Source organism: Poecilia reticulata, linkage group LG11 (assembly GCF_000633615.1).
Source record: "Poecilia reticulata strain Guanapo linkage group LG11, Guppy_female_1.0+MT, whole genome shotgun sequence".
Taxonomy (NCBI): Eukaryota; Metazoa; Chordata; class Actinopteri; order Cyprinodontiformes; family Poeciliidae; genus Poecilia; species Poecilia reticulata.
In genome coordinates, this window is record NC_024341.1 from 13,074,870 (window position 1) to 13,094,745 (window position 19,876).

The 19,876-nt window shown below is 40.0% G+C and overlaps 1 protein-coding gene across 3 annotated transcripts; it reads right to left on the reverse strand.

Moving 5' to 3' along the window:
* Positions 1-775: 775 nt before the first annotated feature.
* On the reverse strand, positions 776-17,904 carry ubp1 (upstream binding protein 1). 3 transcript variants are annotated; one of them, XM_008421865.2, is made up of 16 exons: positions 17,576-17,904; positions 12,106-12,257; positions 11,100-11,176; positions 10,907-11,012; positions 10,710-10,816; positions 10,436-10,588; positions 10,229-10,339; positions 8,117-8,224; positions 7,737-7,843; positions 7,585-7,639; positions 6,039-6,174; positions 5,635-5,725; positions 5,427-5,545; positions 5,197-5,339; positions 4,060-4,111; positions 776-3,958 (listed from the first exon to the last, which is right to left on the reverse strand). In XM_008421865.2, exons 1-16 carry the CDS (start codon positions 17,656-17,658, stop codon positions 3,921-3,923), a joined length of 1,638 nt encoding a protein of 545 aa, XP_008420087.1. In that variant the 5' UTR covers positions 17,659-17,904; the 3' UTR covers positions 776-3,920. The 3 variants fall into 3 exon arrangements, with proteins under 3 accessions (XP_008420087.1, XP_008420088.1, XP_008420084.1); XM_008421866.2 differs by lacking the exon at positions 17,576-17,904 and adding an exon at positions 15,867-17,360 and having other exon boundaries at positions 6,039-6,132; XM_008421862.2 differs by lacking the exon at positions 17,576-17,904 and adding an exon at positions 15,867-17,360.
* Positions 17,905-19,876: the final 1,972 nt, after the last annotated feature.

The window sequence follows — 19,876 nt, forward strand, 5'->3', positions numbered from 1 at the left end:
CGCAATGGTTCTGATTGAAGCTAATACATGTTATAGGAGTCTAGTCGAAGTCATGTTTACAATTTCATTGAGAATTTTTGGAAAGATTTGACAATTTATGTTAACGCGCATTCTCCAACTAATCTCACCGAGCATAAGATATTATACAAACAAAGATGAACTAAAATATTACTGTGGATTTGGAAAACTGGTGTAGACAAACTTAGCTTAAAGCAAAAAAGCTTCTAGAAAGTATTTGGGGTCTGAACTCAAATGCACTCCACTTTTTTTTATTGTAGAAATTGTTCAAAACAGTGCATCAAACTCCTTCCATTTCTACTTCATAGTTGCACCATTTATTATCATACTAAAGACCACGAAGTTCATGGTTGCAATATTGAAAAAAATGTCGATACTGTACAAAAAAAGCATCTGTCATTCTAATTCATGCATTGAAACCTATGCACCTCCATTCAATTCCAGATTATCTAATAAAAAAATATAATTACGTGTTTAAATTATCTGCTTGGAGGGTTCTTAATTTACATCTTAAATTTATTTGACAGTCCTTCAGTTGCGCAGTGACAAACTGGGCACATATAAGTTTTTTTCTTCCTATTGTTCATTCAGTGTGGGAAACATAATTACATAAAACAGTAATCTTGGATACTATGAGAAAAGTCATCCTGAGTACCAATCTATGAATATGAGAAAGTTTAAAGTCAGATAAAACTCAGCTTAAAGAGTATGCCCCTCATATCATTTTCTTCTTGAATAAGTTATGCAGAACACAGGAGAAAGTTATGAAATTATTTATTCCCAGCACATGTGGTTGTGTACATCTCCAGCATATGATACTGTGCACATGAGAAGCATCAGGTTAACAGTGGTCACCTCTTTCCGGCTCGTGCTCACACAGACAGGCAGACGCTTGGTCAGGCCTTCAGCAGACTAAAACTAAAACTTTTTTCCTCATTTATTTTTACATCCACTCTATTCTTACAAACGCTAGAGTTGATGAACACAGGTTTCTCTGTTGTAGCACTCGCGTTCGTCCGCGCAGACGCCTCAAGAGCTACAGTCCTGGCTCTGGTGCATGTCGAGACACAAACAGCTGCTTTCATAGCCTTGAGAGTTTTATTTGTCGAACTCCTTCTGATCTAGTAAGAAAAGGATGTTGGGGGCGTAGGACTAATGACTACACATCGAGCTAGAAGTTTGTGAATTTCTTCAGTGCAGGCTTGGTCTCTAACATATGGAAAAAGTAACGGCGGGTGGGTGGGGGGGAGAAAAGTTTCGGGGGATACACTCACTGACAAATTTATGTCTCCCAAATATCCACATGCTCTTTACTAAGTAGCAAGCTAAACACGACTTCTTTTACCAGCAGAAAAAACAAATAAACGTTTGACATAATGAACAAAATGATACACATGCACACAAATTCTGACACCATGACAATGTAAACCTCTTCGAAAATGCCAAAACGGACCAACTTGAACCAAAGCAGAGGCCTCAAGCGTGGTGAGGTTTCCTTTCGCTTTTTGATAAGGCCACTCAGAACGCGACCTGTACGTTCTGTGCTAGGCTACGACTCAAAAGTTTCCAAGAATGATGTGGCATTTTGGTGCATTACCACTGCATACAGGAGCATCCCAATTACTTAGAAGATCATGGAAAACCTCATTAATTACTGATTAAATTAAAAAAGTGAAACAAATTCATTATACAGAGGGAGGTCTTTAAAGCATTTATTGCTGTTAATTTTGATGGGCTAACCTAATCACAGAATTCAAATCCTCAACATTATAATACAATAAAAGACCAAATAATAAAAAAAAAAAAAAAAAAAAAAAAAAAAAAAAAAACTTTAATGCAGAAGTGTAATGCTATGGCCATTTTATGGTCCACACAACCATCTCTCTGAGACCCTCAGCAGGTCATTGGTAAAGAAGCCAGCTGTTCAGACTGCTGTGTCCGACTGTATTAATGGAAAGTTGGGTGGAAGGAAAAATTATAGTACAAGCTCACACCACACAGATGTACTCAGGATATGAAGCACAATGGTCCAATTCCTTGTGTTAAGCCACTCGAAAGCTAGAGACAATGGCAGAAACAGGAGTGTTGCTCAATGGTCCAATGTCCTCCATTCATATTGAAAACTAAATTTAGTATTTAAAAAAAAAGAAAAGGTCCCAAAATGATCCCAAGGGTCTTAAGGAAGAGTGGAGAGGCACATACACCAAGTTGGTTGAGGTTCTTTGGAAAGTTTTCAGTCTGATCATTTGGGGCAAACTCACCTGACCTTCACCCCGCCACAACCTTTTTTCCCCTCCTTCCACTAAACTTTCCATTAATATGCCTAGATACAGCCCTTTGAACAGATTCCTTAACTTTCTGCTACATAACCATCACACTAGCACCTTCTACAACCTGATTCTTAATGGTAATAAAAAAAATAAAACCTTTTTGATCTCATGTAATAAGCCAGTTTTTGGACAAACAACAGTTTTGGTTTCCATGAATTATCAAAACAAGCAAACTTGATACAAATCACTCCGTGTGTAATGATCTAGTTGCGTTTCACCTTTTCAATTAAGTTACTTAAAACAATTTGCAGAGTTCTAATTTATTGAGATGCAACCGTATGCCTCATCTGCTGCATAATGTTTACAGTAAAAATGGATCTGGAATCAAGGCTTCGGCACCCGGTACAAAAATTTGCGGTTCTTAACCCCCCTCCCCCAACTTTTAAACCAGCTTTAGTGCTTTAAATTTGCACAAATTCAAGACCCGCTGCAGTTTATTCCCTCTCAGATCACACTCGTCAGTCAGTCAGTTTCCTGTTTGGTCCACTATAAAGTAGGTTTCGTTTAAATAGGCACTAATGCTCCACTGGATAGCATCGTCGAGGGGTTTTATCAACTAATTCCCAAAGTCCTCTCGCCATAATTCTGTAAACCAGTGTTTTAATAAAGCAGAGAAGTCAAATAATGATGCGTATGTACTCTGTGTATATACTTGAATTAAAAAATTAAAAAAAAGCCAAGCTAATGAGCTGTTATGGCACCAGAAAGAGAGTAAATTCATTAAGAGGAACAGAAAGAGCCGACTCATAATTAGGCATCAACTAAAAAAAAAAAAAAAAAACAGTAAAAGCGCAGGCCATACTGGACAAACGTTAGCTGAGCGAAACGCAATGTCGACAGAGATATGGCTGTAAGTTTAAATCACGTAGTGAGACAATGTGATAAGAACTGATGACGTTATTTTAAAATAGCAAAAAAATAAAAAAAAGAAGAAAAGAAAAGCCAAAAATGAGAGCACTTCCACTCATTTACCCTGAATATTTGCTCAGCCAATTAGAGAAAGTTAATTAAGACATCCCCGTCAAAGAATGTTAAGTAAGCAGAGTAAGCGGAGTTTGTCGTTCAAGCAACTTGGTATGGATTGCATGCTGTTCAGCAGTACAGTTTCATCAAATACTGGCCTAACGCTGGTTGTTTAGGAAGGGCAACAAGCAATAAGGTGACTTTTTCTTCCCATCTCTTGCATGCCAGAGCACCATCCACCCCACTCCCTTGGAGCCTCCACCCTTCCACCTCCACACAGAAACCATATATATATATANAAAAAGAAAAAAAAAAGACAAAACCAATTAAAATTAAATCAAAATACATTGAACAATGTTAACTGCCCCCTGATCTCAAATCCTCCCCAATCTCTTCTCCTAACCGATCTCCTTCATCTTAATAATGTTTTCAATATGAAACAGTGGACACACCCGTGTCAGATTCTAACATTTACATGGCTTCGGCGCAGTCACTCTGCTTTCCATCAAGCGATCGCTAGAGAGAGTCGGGGAGGATGCAGAGCGACAGAAGGAGGCTTCTGCTCCAAAGCAGAGGGTGGAGTATTAGTGACGCCATCTGTGCTCCTCGCTACTTCAAGATTAGATGAAGTCCTTCGCCCAACTCATCTGGAAAGAGAACAGGAAAGAGGAAAGGGACAGTAAATCCTAAAATACGGAGAATACGGATAATTACCAGCTCTTCCTTCGTTTTGGAACCGTGTGCTTACCTTTGACAGTGCTGATCAAAAAACAGCTCTCGTCAGACAAGTTGTAAACCATCTAAGAGAATAAATGAGGATAAATGTTGAGTTTTGTTCGATATGTCTGCCAATATTCTCAAAATATGATTTCCTGGTGTTGTAGAAGTAACATCAGAGTCAATCTAGTAATACAAAAAACAGTGGAGTATAAATAAGATTCAAATTAGAGAGGTTTGTGGTTTATTTCTCTCCTCAGTTTGCAGATTCAAATCAGCACAAGATGAACCTAGACAAAAATCTGTCATTTGTGAAATGTTTAACAGTTTACATACTTAAATGTACGTCTTTTAAGTTTATATTTCAATTTAATAAATCTGTAATCCTCATCCTAAAGTAATCCTTCAGCTGTTTTAGTTTACAGGCGAAGTGGAGCATTCAGGCAAAAACGGTCTCAGTTTTAAAGTCAAATCTTTCTCTGGGTAATAGCATTTCCTGTTTTTTTGTTTTTTAAAAAATCACTTTCAGTTTTGTGTCCCAACATGTTATTCTTATTCCGGCGTCTACTTTATGTTTCTCCTTTGCAATCATCACTACAGACCGGTTTGCCTTTTCAGACTTCCAAGCTGGTAAAACAATTCCTGCTGGTAGAAAGCTTAAGGTACATTTTTAAAAACATACTTTTTAAATAGTCAAGTTGATTAGGAGATTGTGCCAACGATGAGATTATAAGTGGAACTGATCCAACTGCCCTTTTCATGGGCCACAAAAACAGATTAGAGGGATAGATGAGTATTTTGAGGCTGGAAATGATGTTGCACCCGAGTTGAGCACATTCTTGTTGCAAATTAAAAGACTGATAAAATGCAGCGTAACAGATTTCCAAACAACAGATTCTCTTGACTCTGATTTCAGGAGAATCGACATGCAGATTTTCATTATGGAGCTTTTGGCATAAAAGGGAAAATTTTAAATATTTTTAATGGAAAACACTGATTTAAAAAAAAAAAAAAAAGCATGCATCATTTTCTCATTTATATGAATATTTTTGCAAAAATAGTTCACAACCTGATCAGTGGAACATATTTAGTTTTCCACTACAGTTAAATTGTCTGTTTTTAGATGATGATGTGGTCAAAAAAGAAAGTGGTGTGTGCACGCCGATACCTGGTCGCTTAGTAGGATGTGTATGCCTGTCGGACCCTGCCTGTACACCTGGTGGATCCTTCCCAACGGAATGTCGCACACAGATGCAATCTTACGGATGAGTTCTGCAGCTGTGAGCTCCTCCAAGTACAGAGCGTGGTATACTGAAGGGACGCAGACAGGCGATGGTGTTAAAGACTTGTGCAAACACGTTTCAGTGCTCCTCTGGCATCGAGAAACATTTTGTTCACCGTGTAAACTAGCAGAGCTCCGGTGTTCTCCATTTTCTATTGTGCAGTGTCTCTCCAGCAGGGGGCTCCCTTGAGGAGACTCCTGACAGATGTACACCGTCAATCTGGGACGCACTGACCTGCAACGAGAGGGGACAGTTTACCCACACGGCCACGTAGACGGGCTCACTTTCAGTGTTTTTCTTCTTAGGCCAGACACTTTTCTCACCTGGACTTGAGAGCATTGAAGAGTCTGATTCCATCTGCCGGCCCACAAATCTGGACCAGGTCGTCCCGGGTTAACTTCAATAAATCAGAACCTGCGACAGGACAGAGTAAGAGGCTTGTTAATGTTTTGCTCCAGTCGTTCTAATGGTCCTAATGTTTACACAGCAGGGCATCAGAGTACAGTAATAAAACTTAAGAATTTTATTCTGGATCCTTTAAGTGGAAGCACAAATAATTTGTACACTCAAAGTGAAATTTAAGAACTTAAACAATTTGAAGGTATGTTTTCAAACCTTTTCAGCACAACACCTCGTCTTTTTTTAGTTTGTTACCCACTTTCCTGTCAATTCACTATCAAATAAAGGCCTCTAGAGCCAATAAAACCTTAAAAAAATGTGTACAAACCTGAGAAATGAGAGAAGAGTCTAGTGTAGGAGCTGAAGCGGTTCTTCAACAGCCACTTCTGAGCGTCCTGTATGGAGGCAGTGGGGCTCAGTTGCTGCAGACGAGACAGAACGACTTCAACACCGAGTTCAATTTTCTGTCGAAGCAATCATAATGCCAGATTTACTAATCAATATTTGACTAAATAAAGCAATAATAATCTGACAACTTCTGTATAGATCACAGGGAGTTGAGATGAGACCAAACGTGCGATGCTGCAATTGAAGCAAAAGCTGGCGCCACAAAGGTGTGATCTATTAGGCTGGATACACTTGCATGCCACACTTTTCAGGTTTTTTATTTGGAAATAATAAAAAAAAAATTGTTTTATTCGTCTCACTTTATGATTATAACATAACTTTGTGTTTGGGCTGAACAAGCACATATCACAACGTAAGCCGTTCTTCAGAAAATGCCAATAATTATTGATTCGTTTTTGTTTTAAATATCTGAAATACTATCAAACTGGTAGTATGATGTTTCCCGTTTCATCCAGTTTTTACGCCTAGCTGTAGTTTTTATATTTTTAAGCATTTATTAGGCACAATGGCGAAACAGCAAACTGCTGCTGCACAATCGATGCATCTACATGTCTATTGCGACATGCATCGTTATTGATTTATTGCCCAGCCCTGATTTGTATTGCGTCATCACAAAAATTAATCGCAACATGAAAACAGGTGAAAAAGTTCAAGGAGTTTTAATCGTTTTTCAAGTGCATCAACATTTTATTAAATATCTCCACAAAAATGAAACCTTGTTCAATCTGAACTCGATTAATGTCAAAGCGGTGACATAATTTGAATCTCAATGTATCTGTGTCTTTACAGAAACAGCCATAAATGTGCAGATATTTTCTTCTCACCTGACAATTTAATGTGTTTGTGTACAGATATATGAACACTGATGATTAAAGATGTCTAATTAAATGTGACTAGGGCTGAAATGATTAATCCAATTAACCGTGATGAATCAATTACTGAAATAACTGTCAACTAAATTAGAAATCGATTATTCGTTAACTGGAGTATAAAGATTCAAAAAGGCCATTTTCTTAAAAAAAACAAAAACAAACGCAGAGCAAATATTAAGTCAAAACTGTACAAAAAATGTAGCATTTAACATTAAGAACATTTGTGTATAAATATATTTTACCCAGAACTCCTTAAGTGGGATAGTTTTGCCTTCACCTGGGTCAAATTCTGTAAAATAAATCTACAAACATTCACTAAAGGCATCCATTGTTAATGTATTTTAAGGCAAAAAATATAAAGTTTTTCATTTAAAAAAGGAATAGATTTGTTTATTTGTGTCTATTGGTGCATTTCTAATATTGTATAAAAAGTTTTAAGTGGTTAAATAAAAAATCTCTAAAATGTGCCAATTAAAAAAAAAAAATCTAATTGTCACAATAATCAATAGAATGATCGATTACTAAAATAGCAGTTAGTTTCAGGCCTAATCGTGACCAAATCAGCCAGGAGCAGAAACACAACTAGATACTAACCTCCGAGTTGCCATGGCAACCAGGATCTGCTTGATGATTGGGTGAGGATGAGTCACTGGGAAACAAAATAAAATAATTAAAAGATCAACATGAATGACTTTTCAATGCGACCATGAAAATGAATGAATTCGCTAAATAATAAACTGAAGTACCTGTCCAGCACCGAGGAGGTTGTGTAGGTGGAAAGTGGGGTGGAGGTGAAGGACGGGGTAGCTGCCTGGCTGGTGCTGGTGTAGGCGGCGTCTGGCCATGGGGAGCACTGGGCAGAGACACACACGTATATAAATACTGCAGTGATTAACCACCAATAATAGTAATGATAAAATAAATGAAACTTTAAATACGTCTAAGAAAAGTGTGTGAAAAAGTAAGAATATACTGGGAATTTAGCTTTGCACCACTCCTCCGAATTACAAACATGTACCATTGCACTATCCCAATCACACCAGTTGAATGTGTACTGGTTTGAAATGGAGACGGAGAATAGACGGCAGAGCCAGTAAGGAGCGGGAGAGGACAGCAGGGTGCTTACACTGCCTCTCTTGGCCAAGGAGTCGCCACAGTCAGCGGGAAGTGTCCGCTTGCTGGACTTTTTCAGCTCATGGTCACCCGAATCTTCTATGATGGGTTCAAGCCTCGTCTGCATTCAGACACACAGCAGAGGTTAGCTGGCCTGTGACTCACACCAACACACACACACACGCACACACACAGAGATCGGGGACTTCTCACTTGGTACCAAAAGAAAAGTAAAAAAAAACCCTAAAGGATTTTTTTGGATCCATATTCTCAGGTTTCCTGCACATTATTCATGTAAAAACTCCAGACTTTTCTTCAGAGTTGTCAGTTCTTTTCGCCCAGTTTAAAATGGAAAGAAACGTTTCTGGAAGGAAGGACAAGCAAGAAATGAAAGAAACGAGGAAGAAGAAGAAGAAGAAGAAGAAAGAGAGGAAGGACTGAAGGGATGACAAGAAAGGAAGGAAACAAGCAAGTGAGAAAAAGGACAAGCGAGAAAGGAAGGAGACTGAAGAAAAAGAAAGAAGTTTACAAGATACAAGAGGATATTAGGAAGAAAGGAAGGAGGTGCAAAGAGAGGGGAAAATAGAGGGAAAAAGAAAGAAAGACAGGAGGACAAAAAAGAAGAGAAAAAAGGAAAGCAAAGAAGAAGACACAGAACAAAGGCATGAGGAAGGAAAGGAATCATTTATGGGACAGAAAATAGAGTGAAAATACAAATATTTTTGATACATTTTAACCTCCATTCTTGTCCAGATTGGCAATGCTAAAATTGACTACAATTGTGCTTTGAAGGTTTTACTTCTCTACAGACTCAACTTGTTGCTGATGGTGTGCATTTACATTTTTGGTTCTTGCCTGAAACATGCATATCAATTTCTTACAAAAAAAGTAAAAAACAACACGTCAAATACAAACGATACGTCGTCGTGTTTCTGTCCGACGAATCTGTATTGCAAAACTTTGGGAGCCAATCACACGAGTCCGTCTCGACTTAGCAGTTTGCCATTTTAGAAATATCCATGTAAAATATTTAATATTTATACACTGATGTTGGACTCTGTTAAATCGTGTGATTTTCTTCTTCTCATATCACATCTGTGAAGCTACATTACTGAGATAATTTGTAGAAAATAATCACAGTGATCTGCAGAATTGATGCTCAGTTCACAGCTCGCTCGTTCGCTCGCTCTGCGATGCAACTGGGTGTTTATTTGAACATGAAGCAGGTAACTGCCAAGATTTATGGGTAAATCTTTTTTTTATTGAGATTGTCCTTAGTCTCTCAGTGTGTTTGTGTTTGCGTAGGTTTATAACTCAGGCTGTTGTTTCTATAGTAAAAGTTGTGAATAACCAGAGGCGGTGCACCACAGCTTTACTTCAGAAAGACGCTTTTGCATCATTGCAAACTGTCTCCAAGAGCAAATAACACACTGCTTTCTTTTAGTAGCAGGAAGTGGTTTTCGCAACTATAGCAGCACCCTAAACATTATATATAAGAAGAGGCCGCTGACCCCGCTGCTCACAAAAAAACTGTAGTGTTACTCTTTTAATCATCACTAGTGGATTGAAGCTTTGCGCTCAAGATGGAGCTATTGTCACTAACCACAGCAACTTTAAAGGTTTGTTTTAATCTATTATTTTAAGAAGCCAGTTCTCCTAATCCAATGCAGCTGGATTAAGCGTATGAGCCAAGATAATTAATAATCTTAAGAATCAAACTGTGCTTCAATTTGTTAGTCGGGTGGATTATTAATAAAATATCAATGAGGAAGGGTGGAAGTCAAAGCTCTGTATAAAGATAACATCGCTTCGCTCTGCGTTTCCTCCCTGGAGTTTTTACCAAAGAGGTTTTAATGACACCATTGTTACAAGAGACAAACAGTGATGCAACGATATGAATCCTCAGTGACTCTCTGGAGTAAAAATCCAGGCTCTTAAAAGGACAGAACAAAACGAATGGCAGCTCTGTCCATTAACACATAATTGTTTCGGATTATTGCTAGCAGTGATTCTGCTGGAGTTAATGCAGTGGAAAAAAACTCTGGTACCATCCAGAAACCGTGTTGTAAACAACATTACCTTTGTGCAAAAGCAAAAATAAGCCTTTAAGGGGAATCATTCTAACCTCTGATAGAATAGTGGTATCATAGGAGGGTTGGTACTTCTCCTTCTCCTGAGGGGTGCGCTTCTCCATCTTCTCCCTGTCAGTCTTCTGCTTACGGTCCGCCCCCTTTGGCTGAACGGGGAGAAGACAAGGAGAAACATTGATATATAAAAAAAAAATAAAAAAAACAAAATGTGTTATTTTACCAGGAAGAGACAGAGTGCGTACCTTAAAAACTTTAATCTGACAGGAAGCAGAGTGGAGGTGCTCCGTGTACTCTCCACCGTCTCCCTGGGTGAACGTGTCGATCTGGATCCTGAACGGGACGCCCTTCTCTCCGCCATGCTTCCTGGGGGTGAACTCCGTGCTGATGCAGTGCACCTGCAGACACGACCGAGGCGACGTCATCAAGAGACGCCGTTTGATGTGGAAACTCAGGTGGCAGCAGGCGAAAGGAGAGCGAGTGTGGTTAGAGAATGTGAGGACGTTTTTTTTTTGTTACCTGAACGAAAACAGACGTTCTTTTGTTCATGTCCCACAGAAACTCTGCAGCGTTGAGCTGGGAGGGGTGAGTCTTGGGCTCAATAATGCCCACTGACATGGGAATATCTGTTTCAGACAGAGATATTTGAGCTTTGCATCACACACGCACGCACATGGGACAGTAGAGAGTAAACATTTCTCTGCAGGTTTCTTTACCAATGTCAAGAAGACGGTCCCCAGGACGATTCCACTTCCAGCCCTCCAGCTGCTGGTGCTCCGTGTACTGTAGCCGCCGGTCATGAAACACTACCCGTACTGTGCTCTACACACACACATGTGCATGTCAGATACGAGGAGCACAAGATGTAAGAAGCAGATGTTTCTCCTCTAGCTGCAGCGGCTCTCTCACCTTCACCATCTTGTTGTTGAGCTCTGGCAACTCCCCTGCTTTCCTGTTGTCCAACATGCGGATCTCATAAGACTGGCCTGAACGGGAGAAAGGAGAGAAACCGCATGAAGTACTGGACGCATGTGTTTCAAAGATAAAATAAATAAATAACATCCTGGTTTGGTAACAATCTTATACCAAATATGTAAATTTCTTCCACACAGTTCCCAGCAGGGATAAAAACACTTCATAATTCATGGAACTTTTTATTGATCCACCAATCAGTTGCAACGCTTTTAATTACGACAATGATAAAATGAAGAAACCACTCAGGTTTAACAGTGAGATGGAAAAGACGCAACACAGGAAATGCAACATGATGGAGCTCCTGAGGACCAGAAGTGAAAATTACTGACCTACAGTCATGTTTTTAAACTGTGGGAGAAAGCTAGAGTACCTGGAGAGAATCACCTAATGCATGAGGAGACCCATAAAAACTCACAGGCAGGAAGTTGATCCTCGCACCTTGTTGATGCAAGGCTACAGTGCTGCCCAATTTATTATCCAGTGCATCAATTTTTATATGCGACCGTTCGTGCTAAATATTCAGATCTCTCCATTTTACAAAAACAGTTTTCTCCTCTGTCAGAATTAATTCAAGTGTTGAATTTTGTGTGTAGAAACTACAGGCAATGTGTATAAAATTTACAGATATTAAAACGTCTGTGTAGCTAAAGTTGCACAATATTCTGAGCTGCAATCATACTGGTAGCACCAACTAACAGTGAAGTAGGTTTTTACATTTCGAGCATCGTGCACAAATCTTCTATAGTTTGTTAAAGTAAAAAAAAAAAGTCTAAGAAACATCATGATGGAAGAACAGAAAGCAAAAGGAAAATAATTGGGTGCAATTCCTATCAATGTAACTGTCTTGATATTCAACAGTTAACACAGTCGCATGTTTTCCTAAAATTGAGCAACACTGCTTGGAGTTTAAGTAGTTTAAGTGAATTAAATATCCCATTACCTTGGTTTAGGTATGTGAGCGTCTCGTCGTGCAGCTTGACAGCAGGCGAGGTGGCGGCGCACAGCACATACTGGAATGGGGGATTTTTGGTCTTGCTTTCAGGTGGAAGGTTGGAGTCCTCCTGCTTAAAGATGGGCAGAGCCAGCACATCGCTGAAAGACAGAAAGGGACGAGTCAGGGAGGTGGCAGGATGCAGAAAAGACCAAAAACAAAATGACATCTGAAGAGCTGAAGCACAGCTTAATGATGTCCAGTATAAAGCTCAACTCAAGTCTTAATGTTGCAGTTTTTTTTTTTAAATCTCATCTCTAGTGTTCATCTTTATTGCCTCATAAGTGGAAACGATTTCTGCCTCCATTTGTCAAAACGGAATTCTCTTGATTCTTATCTCAAATACATTTGTCACACTTAAAACTCCCAAATTAAGTTATTAAACAAATCTGCCTATTTTAGGGGCCATAAGGGCGCTTTATTGATCAAACTGGTCTATTATTATAGATGCATGAGGCTTCAGCACGACACATGATTAGAAACACCCAGAGACCGCTCAAGATGCTGACATGTGTCATTTGTCACACTTTCCAGCTAATCCAGACAGTCGATCTGTCCTCAGTTAACCCTGACAAACTCTAATGTTAGCTGAATCGAGCGTTTGTGTGTGTGTATCTGCGTCCAAATCAAGAAAAATACTGAAAAATTAAGTCCATCACTGCAAAGCATTGCATCTATTTAGGAATGTTTCACAGAGTCATGAGCAAAGCAGGAATGCTTAAACTTTCTCTCGGTTTCCTTGGTGTAAATATACAGCAGAACGTCCTATTGTGACCCTACTGAGCCGTCCAAACCGCCACCCTTTGACCTATACTGGCCACCTGAAACCTGAAGAGTGTCTTCCACTGAAACATTTTGTTCCCACCAGCTGCTGACTTCAAACCTAGCCAGGGTATCACAGATAGCACACTCTCTATTTTCACTAATTCACTTAGATGCATGCCATGAATTCAGCACTGGTGAACTCGCTCGCCCTCATGGGCGACTGGCACACACACCTACGTCACACACAGATAAACAGGCAGGAGGAAGAGGAGGAGAGGGGCGTCTGATAAACACACGCTTATCCATGGAGGTCTTGCCCCCTGAATGCAGAAATATCAACAGCTCCCAGTGACCTCTTGCAAAACACAGAGCATAGTGAAAACCCAGTAAGGGAACAGGTGCTTCACCGCAATACCACTTGCAACTTCTGGAGAGTTTAAAAACATGGGAAAAATGTATGGATTGTGCACGGATTGACTGGAAATGCTGACTTTGCCGCATTTACAATGTTTACGCAGCCAGGATTCAGTCCAGCACACACGTGTTAATCATTTCAGGTTGACACTAAGAAGACAAACACCTGGCTGCAGAAATTAACTAGGATTTCAACAAAATGACCAAAGTCTGTGTGATGATGCTGCAGCCAGAGGAACTTTAGTTTGTGATTTGATCGTAATAAGTAAGTAGTGATTTCCCTCCTTCTTGTATTGCTGAACAAAGTCAGTCAGCTGGCTGAAAGAAGGATACAAAAACAACCCCCCCCCTAAATCTGCCTATAAATATTTCTGGTTGAGAACAACAACAACAAAAAATGCAGAGAAACAAGCATCAGAGGTCTGCACCTCTCCACAGCTACTATCCTGCAACTTAGATAAATCTCTGCTCCAACACACCTAAATCTGAAGAATGGCTCATTACCGGGCCTCTGCAGAACTTGTTGCCTACTGAAGAGGAAAATCAGTCGCTGGACTCCCTGTGCTGGAGCAGAGATGCATCTAAATGTGGCAGGACAGTGACTCAACAATTGGAGATGCTACAGTGTATTAAGGCAGCTGTTTTTAAAGCTACTGTTTGCTAAACTAATGGCATTAGCAGAATGCTAATAAAACATTTTATACCTGACCCTGTGAAGTAACAGAGTGGCTATTTTAAAAACAATCGGAAAACTGGAAGAAATAGAAAGGTTTGATGAACAGCTGGAGATCGTTGACAAAATGTTTTTTGTTTGTTTTTACAATCAATTATTCAATAAAATTGTTTTTGTATAGCACATTTCAGCAGCAAGGCATTTCAAAGTGCTTTACATAATTAAAATAAAAACAGCATGTGACAGTGAATAAACAGAAAGACAAAGATATATTTTTTTAGAGAAAAAGAAAAAAGGTTAAAGATAAAAACATTAAAACCCGCAGCCCTTGTAGGACTTCAGTTAAACGTCTCAGACCTCAGAGTTTTAGTTAAGATGTCATTTAACAAGGATTCTCACACTCCAAGATATAGATTAGTTTAACTGGGACGTTTTCTGGGGGGCTTTACATAGACAGTGCGAAAGAGAAATAAAAAGAAGTTAATAAATAGATGAAAAGTAAAGATAAAAACATTAAAAACATCGAAGACATCAAAACCCGCAATTTAGCCATAAGCAACTCTAAACAGGTGGGTTTTAAGGTGAGATTTAAAGGCACTCAGTGTTTCAGCTGTTTTACAGTTTTCTGGAAGTTTGTTCCAGATTTGTGGTGCGTAGAAGCTGAATGCTGCTTCTCCTCGTTTGGTTCTGGTTCTGGGGATGCAGAGCAGACCAGAACCAGAAGATCTGAGGGGTCTAGACGGCTGGTACAACAATAACAGAYCTTTAAGGTATTGTGGTGCTAAACCGTTCAGTGATTTATAAACCAACAGTATTTTAAAGTCTATTCTTTGGGAGCCAGTGTAGGGACTTTAAAACTGGTGTTATGTGCTCTATCTTCCTGGTTTTAGTGAGAACACGAGAAAACATAAAACAATTAGAAAAGAAAAGTTTTTATAGCGACAGCTAAGAGAAGATCAACTCAGTGAACCCGACAATATCCTGTAATTCTGGTTTGTCACATCAGTTATTAATTTCAAATCTATGCCATTTCTTAAAGCGTGTGCAAAACGTACACACATAAAAAAAAGTTTATTATTTATATAAACGAGCCAATGCAGCTGGTATATTCAGGAATTACTGTGAAAATTCAGCAGCTTAATTTTCTGCAAACTATATAAAATTATTCATTTTGTTTCCAAAGTTTTCTGAATCAAGTTTCTGGACCGAATATTAATGTCTGTAACATTTTTGGTTTATTCTCAACAAATACTGATATTCTTATTCTGAACCATAATGGCTAAACATTACAAAAGAAGGCACAACCTCTTCCTCCCTCCAAATATTAATCATTACTCCACAGATCGATAAATAGGTAAAGTTCACAATATGCACCTCCCTTATTTACACAAAGTTGTGCACAGCATGTTCCATGCTGTCACGTGTGAGCCCAGACACATTTAAACAGAGTGAGGCCGCTGGCTCAGACCCAGAGAAAACCCTTTGCTTTCCACATACCATCAGAAACAAAAGCTACTAGCGTCTCACCACGCACTTCCTAGTCGAAACCAAGTCTGTATATGTTGCAGCAACAAGCCCATTGTGTGTGGGGGAACAGGATCAGCTGATCCGACGTGTTTACCTCCCCCTCTTCACAACACGAAACCGGATTTTTTTTCAGCCTATGGTTTTGTGAATTTGTGTAATCTAATGTTTGACCTCGATCGTGGCACCCCGCAGTGACTGCTGTGCTGCAGTTCTCAAAACAAAGAGAAACCATTACAACAGGGAGCAACAAAACCTCCCCAGCCAGACATCTTTAACGTTTCATCATCCAGACAGTGTGGGTGTGTGTGTGTTTGTCCTGCATGTCTCTAACCTCATGCTGTAAGCTCCAGCTCCGAGCTCCTGTCCGATGCCAGACAGGCTAGCATCGAAGTCATGCACCAGCCCCGACTCGATGGTGGCATCGTCCATCTTCAGCACCCAGGCCATGGACCCCAGCTCCTTGTCCTCGGCTTCTACCCGGAGGGCCGCCAGCTTGCTTCAGGTAAAGGCTCGGCTAGCGAGCGAGAGAGGGCTCTGCAGCTTGTGAGAGACACCCGTCGGAGCAAAGTTCTGCTGCTAAGCCCGTTAGCTGCTCATCGGCAGGCTGGGAAGGCGAACAGGTAGTTTTGCCCGGAGACTGAATTCACCACCATAATTATGTTTGGCCTATTGAAGCTGTTTTTCCTCCAAACTAGTGGCAAACTGCCCCAGAGAAAGGATAAGTTAGAACCCCATCAGCTAGCAAACAGTCGTGACGAAAGATGCGGACTGATTGTCAGCATGCTAACGTTAGCTAGCTTTACAAAGCCATCTTTTATAAAGCCAGCGCTAACCCAACAGCCTCGTCGTCGCTTCGTTGAGTGTTTCCCAAGAAGCCTGGCGAGCGTCCGTTCAGCAGAATGCAACAAGCTGAGAAACTGTATTGCAAGAGTCCAAAAGCCGCATCCCACGCAGCGTCCGCACAGCTGTTGCTACCTGGCTACCAAGCTAACTAGCATCAACTTCATTTGCTTTGAATCAGCTGCTCAGTGACCTAAACCCAGCGCTCTTCAGGCACGCTCTGTACCATTCCAGCCAGGTCCTCTCTTCTCATAGCGGTTGGGAAATCACCGCTCTGGCTTCCCGTCTTTCAGACGTAGTCCTTTAACCATCGAAAATGTACCGTTTGACACAAAAACAGGCATCAACATGGCTCCCTCGACGTTCAGACTGACTCTAGCTTCTTGCTGGGTCACCACCGCCAGCCCAAGGAACGATGCCAGGACGAAAACCATCCAATCACAAGCCGTCTTCTGTGCCCACTGCAGAAGCATTAGCCAATCAGAGGCTTCCCAGCTTCCGTCATTGTGTTTCACTAGTAATGGGAATTTCGAATATTTTCAAGAGATCCGAATAATTTGGCACATTTTTGTAAACAAGAGTTGGCTGTTTTGCTGGTACAGAACTATTTATCATAGTCAATCCAGGTTTTGGTATTCTTTGTATGAATGATTCTCACACAAATATATAAAACGATATCTCACATTTGATGTGTAATTTTCACCGTCTCACGCACTGCACCAACTCTCCTGTGATGGGTCTGTGTTTGCTTCATCTCCCACTACAAGTTTTAGTTTTTCTTTCATTTTTTGACAAGGTGTTATGACACGTCTTTGCATCAGAGCTCATGCTTGAAATTCACCAGTTCATAAAGTATGCACAAGTAGAATTATGATTCATCTCTCCGTCACCTTTAAACGTGTGAATAATTTTTGACATCGTTTAAATAAAGAAACAAATCCAATGAATCCCAAACTGTGCCAGAATTAATGCCGCATTCAAGCAGAATGCACACGTATGTTGGGAATGTCGGTGTGTATAAAATACACACCGGTGTGTATAAAATACACACCGACTCTCATAGTTCACATAAGTGAACCGATCAATTGAGTCGGCTCGTTCTCGACTAACACACACCACTCAAGAGAAACTGTATATTTACAAAGTAATAACTGTCAACAAAATATGAGCAGTGCAGACTCAGCTCGGTGAGCTCCGTACCGTGTGTAGCTGCTGCCGTCTCCATCGCCGTGTCTCTGCACCGGAGCCCTGAAGTTTTCGGTGTAGGACTGCCAGAACAACATTTGTACGTCCCAACAGCTGTTGTCGCCCCGGTGCGATTCAGTTTTGCTGTAAATCAACACGATTCAGCCCCCGGCACCACAAGGATCCAAGCGAAACCGAAGAGCTTCATTTTCATGTCAGTAAGAGGAGAAGGGGGGGAAAAACACAACGTCTCGGCCACAGACTTCTAGAGTTTATCTCTGTTTGTTTTTCTCCGCTCCGCCTGGTTAGTGATTATCAGCCCGAGCCTGACTGTGTCGCAAGTGTTGGGGGGGTGTAAAGGTCCCCCCCACCCCCCACCAAGCAAGATACAGGCGCTATTTTGGACAGAGGAGCTCGACCCGCCTCACCCCGTAATTAGCGGGAAATCCCGCATAAGTGATTTATATCGAGATCCAAAATCTTTCAATTCAATACACAAGTGATAATTGAACATAAGTGAATCAATATTTTAATTTGTAGACATTCATAACTAATTGAAGGTGTAAAATCATATGTTAAAAGCATCGGGAATTATTTATTAGATAATATAAGAAAGAGTGCCAACTAACTAAATAAGGTGATTGGTTTGAGAATAAACTGCTGTGATGATTTACCAATCAGGTGTTATGATCTATGTAAGGTGCCAGAACTATTATAGTGACATTTAAATCGTTACATAATGGAAAATAGTACAGGAAAACATAAAAAATGAAACTCAAAGGTCTTAAAGTTGTGTTAATCTAAATGGTAAGCGGTTCTACAAAATGCTTTTTAAATACTTAAACATCTCAACTTATTTTAAGTATTTCTTATCTAAAATTATGTACAAAAAATAGAAAAACGCACAGTGGCGCAGTTGGTAGAGCTGTTGCCTTGCAGCAAGAAGGTTCTGGGTTCGATTCCCGGCCCCGGTCTTTCTGCATGGAGTTTGCATGTTCTCCCTGTGCATGCGTGGGTTTTCTCCGGGTACTCTGGTTTCCTCCCACAGTCCAAAAACATGACTGTCAGGTTAATTGGCCTCTCCAAATTGTCCCTAGGTGTGAGTGTGTGTGTGCATGGTTGTTTGTCCTGTGTGTTGCCCTGCGACAGACTGGGACAGGCACCAGTGTCTTAGAATTGTTTTACTTTGCAAACCTTTTCACTTCTTATGCAACCGCAAGCTTAAATGTATTTTATGATGCACCAACACAAAGCTGTGCACAATTGTGGAGTGAAAGGAGTATTGATGCCTTCTGAGGAAAGATTTGAAGAACATTAGTTCGCCAACGGCATCATTAAAACAAAGCAACACCGGAGTTGAATAAAAATGTAGAAAATTGCTCGTAATGACAAAATGTGAAAGCCGTAATGGGTGGGAATACTTTTGAAAGTCCTAATGATTGTTTTGAGGGACGCCTTCACTGACTTGGCCGTTTGGAAGCAGCTCCCCGGGAGTCCGGCAGATTTACGGGTCAGACCCGAGTCTGGTTTTCTCTTCAGCGGCTCCTAAATATACAGCCCAGAGAACGAACAGATGCATACCTGAAATTCAGCACCACCAACTCAAATATCCATATTGCAGGAGGATTAGATGTTATCTTTTACATGACCCCTGAACAAGGCTACTTTATATTTAACGGCTGCATGTTGTTAACATTTCTTTCTGCCTTGCACAGCTTTCAGCAGGATCTGCTGCTTTCCATGTTTTCTATGCAGGAGCAAATTACAGCCAGGCTATTGTTCTCTATTAAATATGATCACTTAAACCTCGCAGGTTATTCTGTTCACAATCAAAGTGATTTAATTTAATAATATACGTTTGAGCAGCCAAATGATAAATTAGCAATTCTACTCAAAAAGCAACTTTTTGTCCTCCTTTTTGTTCTTTTCATTTTATTTCATTTAATATTTTTGCAAACTATTAGCTAATTGGCCATTAAATATATAACAGTCCAACATCCAGCTTACAATTGTGTGTCAAAATCATCAACATATTATTTAACTTTAATTTGATCTTTTATTATTATTTTTTATAAGGCTTTCTCACCTTATGATTTTTTTTTCATTTGCGGACTTTGGTTCTTGGGAATAATTTAGAGAAAAAAAATATTTGTATATAAAAAAAACAGTTTAAAATTAAGTACACCTTACATTTTACAAAACAGGCAAATAAATTGTAGTTTTTCCCCCCCTCATAAATTGGTTTGAAAAGTGGCTTTAAATGTGAAACAATCCAAAGGTAAAATTTGTTGTTTGCATGTATAAATGTGTTTTTAA

Bases quoted from the DNA above. Each gene is read 5' to 3' on its own strand.
- ubp1 (XM_008421862.2), bottom strand. From the start codon at position 15,982: ATGGCCTGGGTGCTGAAGATGGACGATGCCACCATCGAGTCGGGGCTG. The intron at 11,177-12,105 runs GTAATGGGATAT...TCTCCCGTTCAG, and splicing joins GCTCACATACCTAAACCAAG to GCCAGTCTTATGAGATCCGC. The intron at 7,640-7,736 runs GTACTTCAGTTT...TTTGTTTCCCAG, and splicing joins ACCTCCTCGGTGCTGGACAG to TGACTCATCCTCACCCAATC.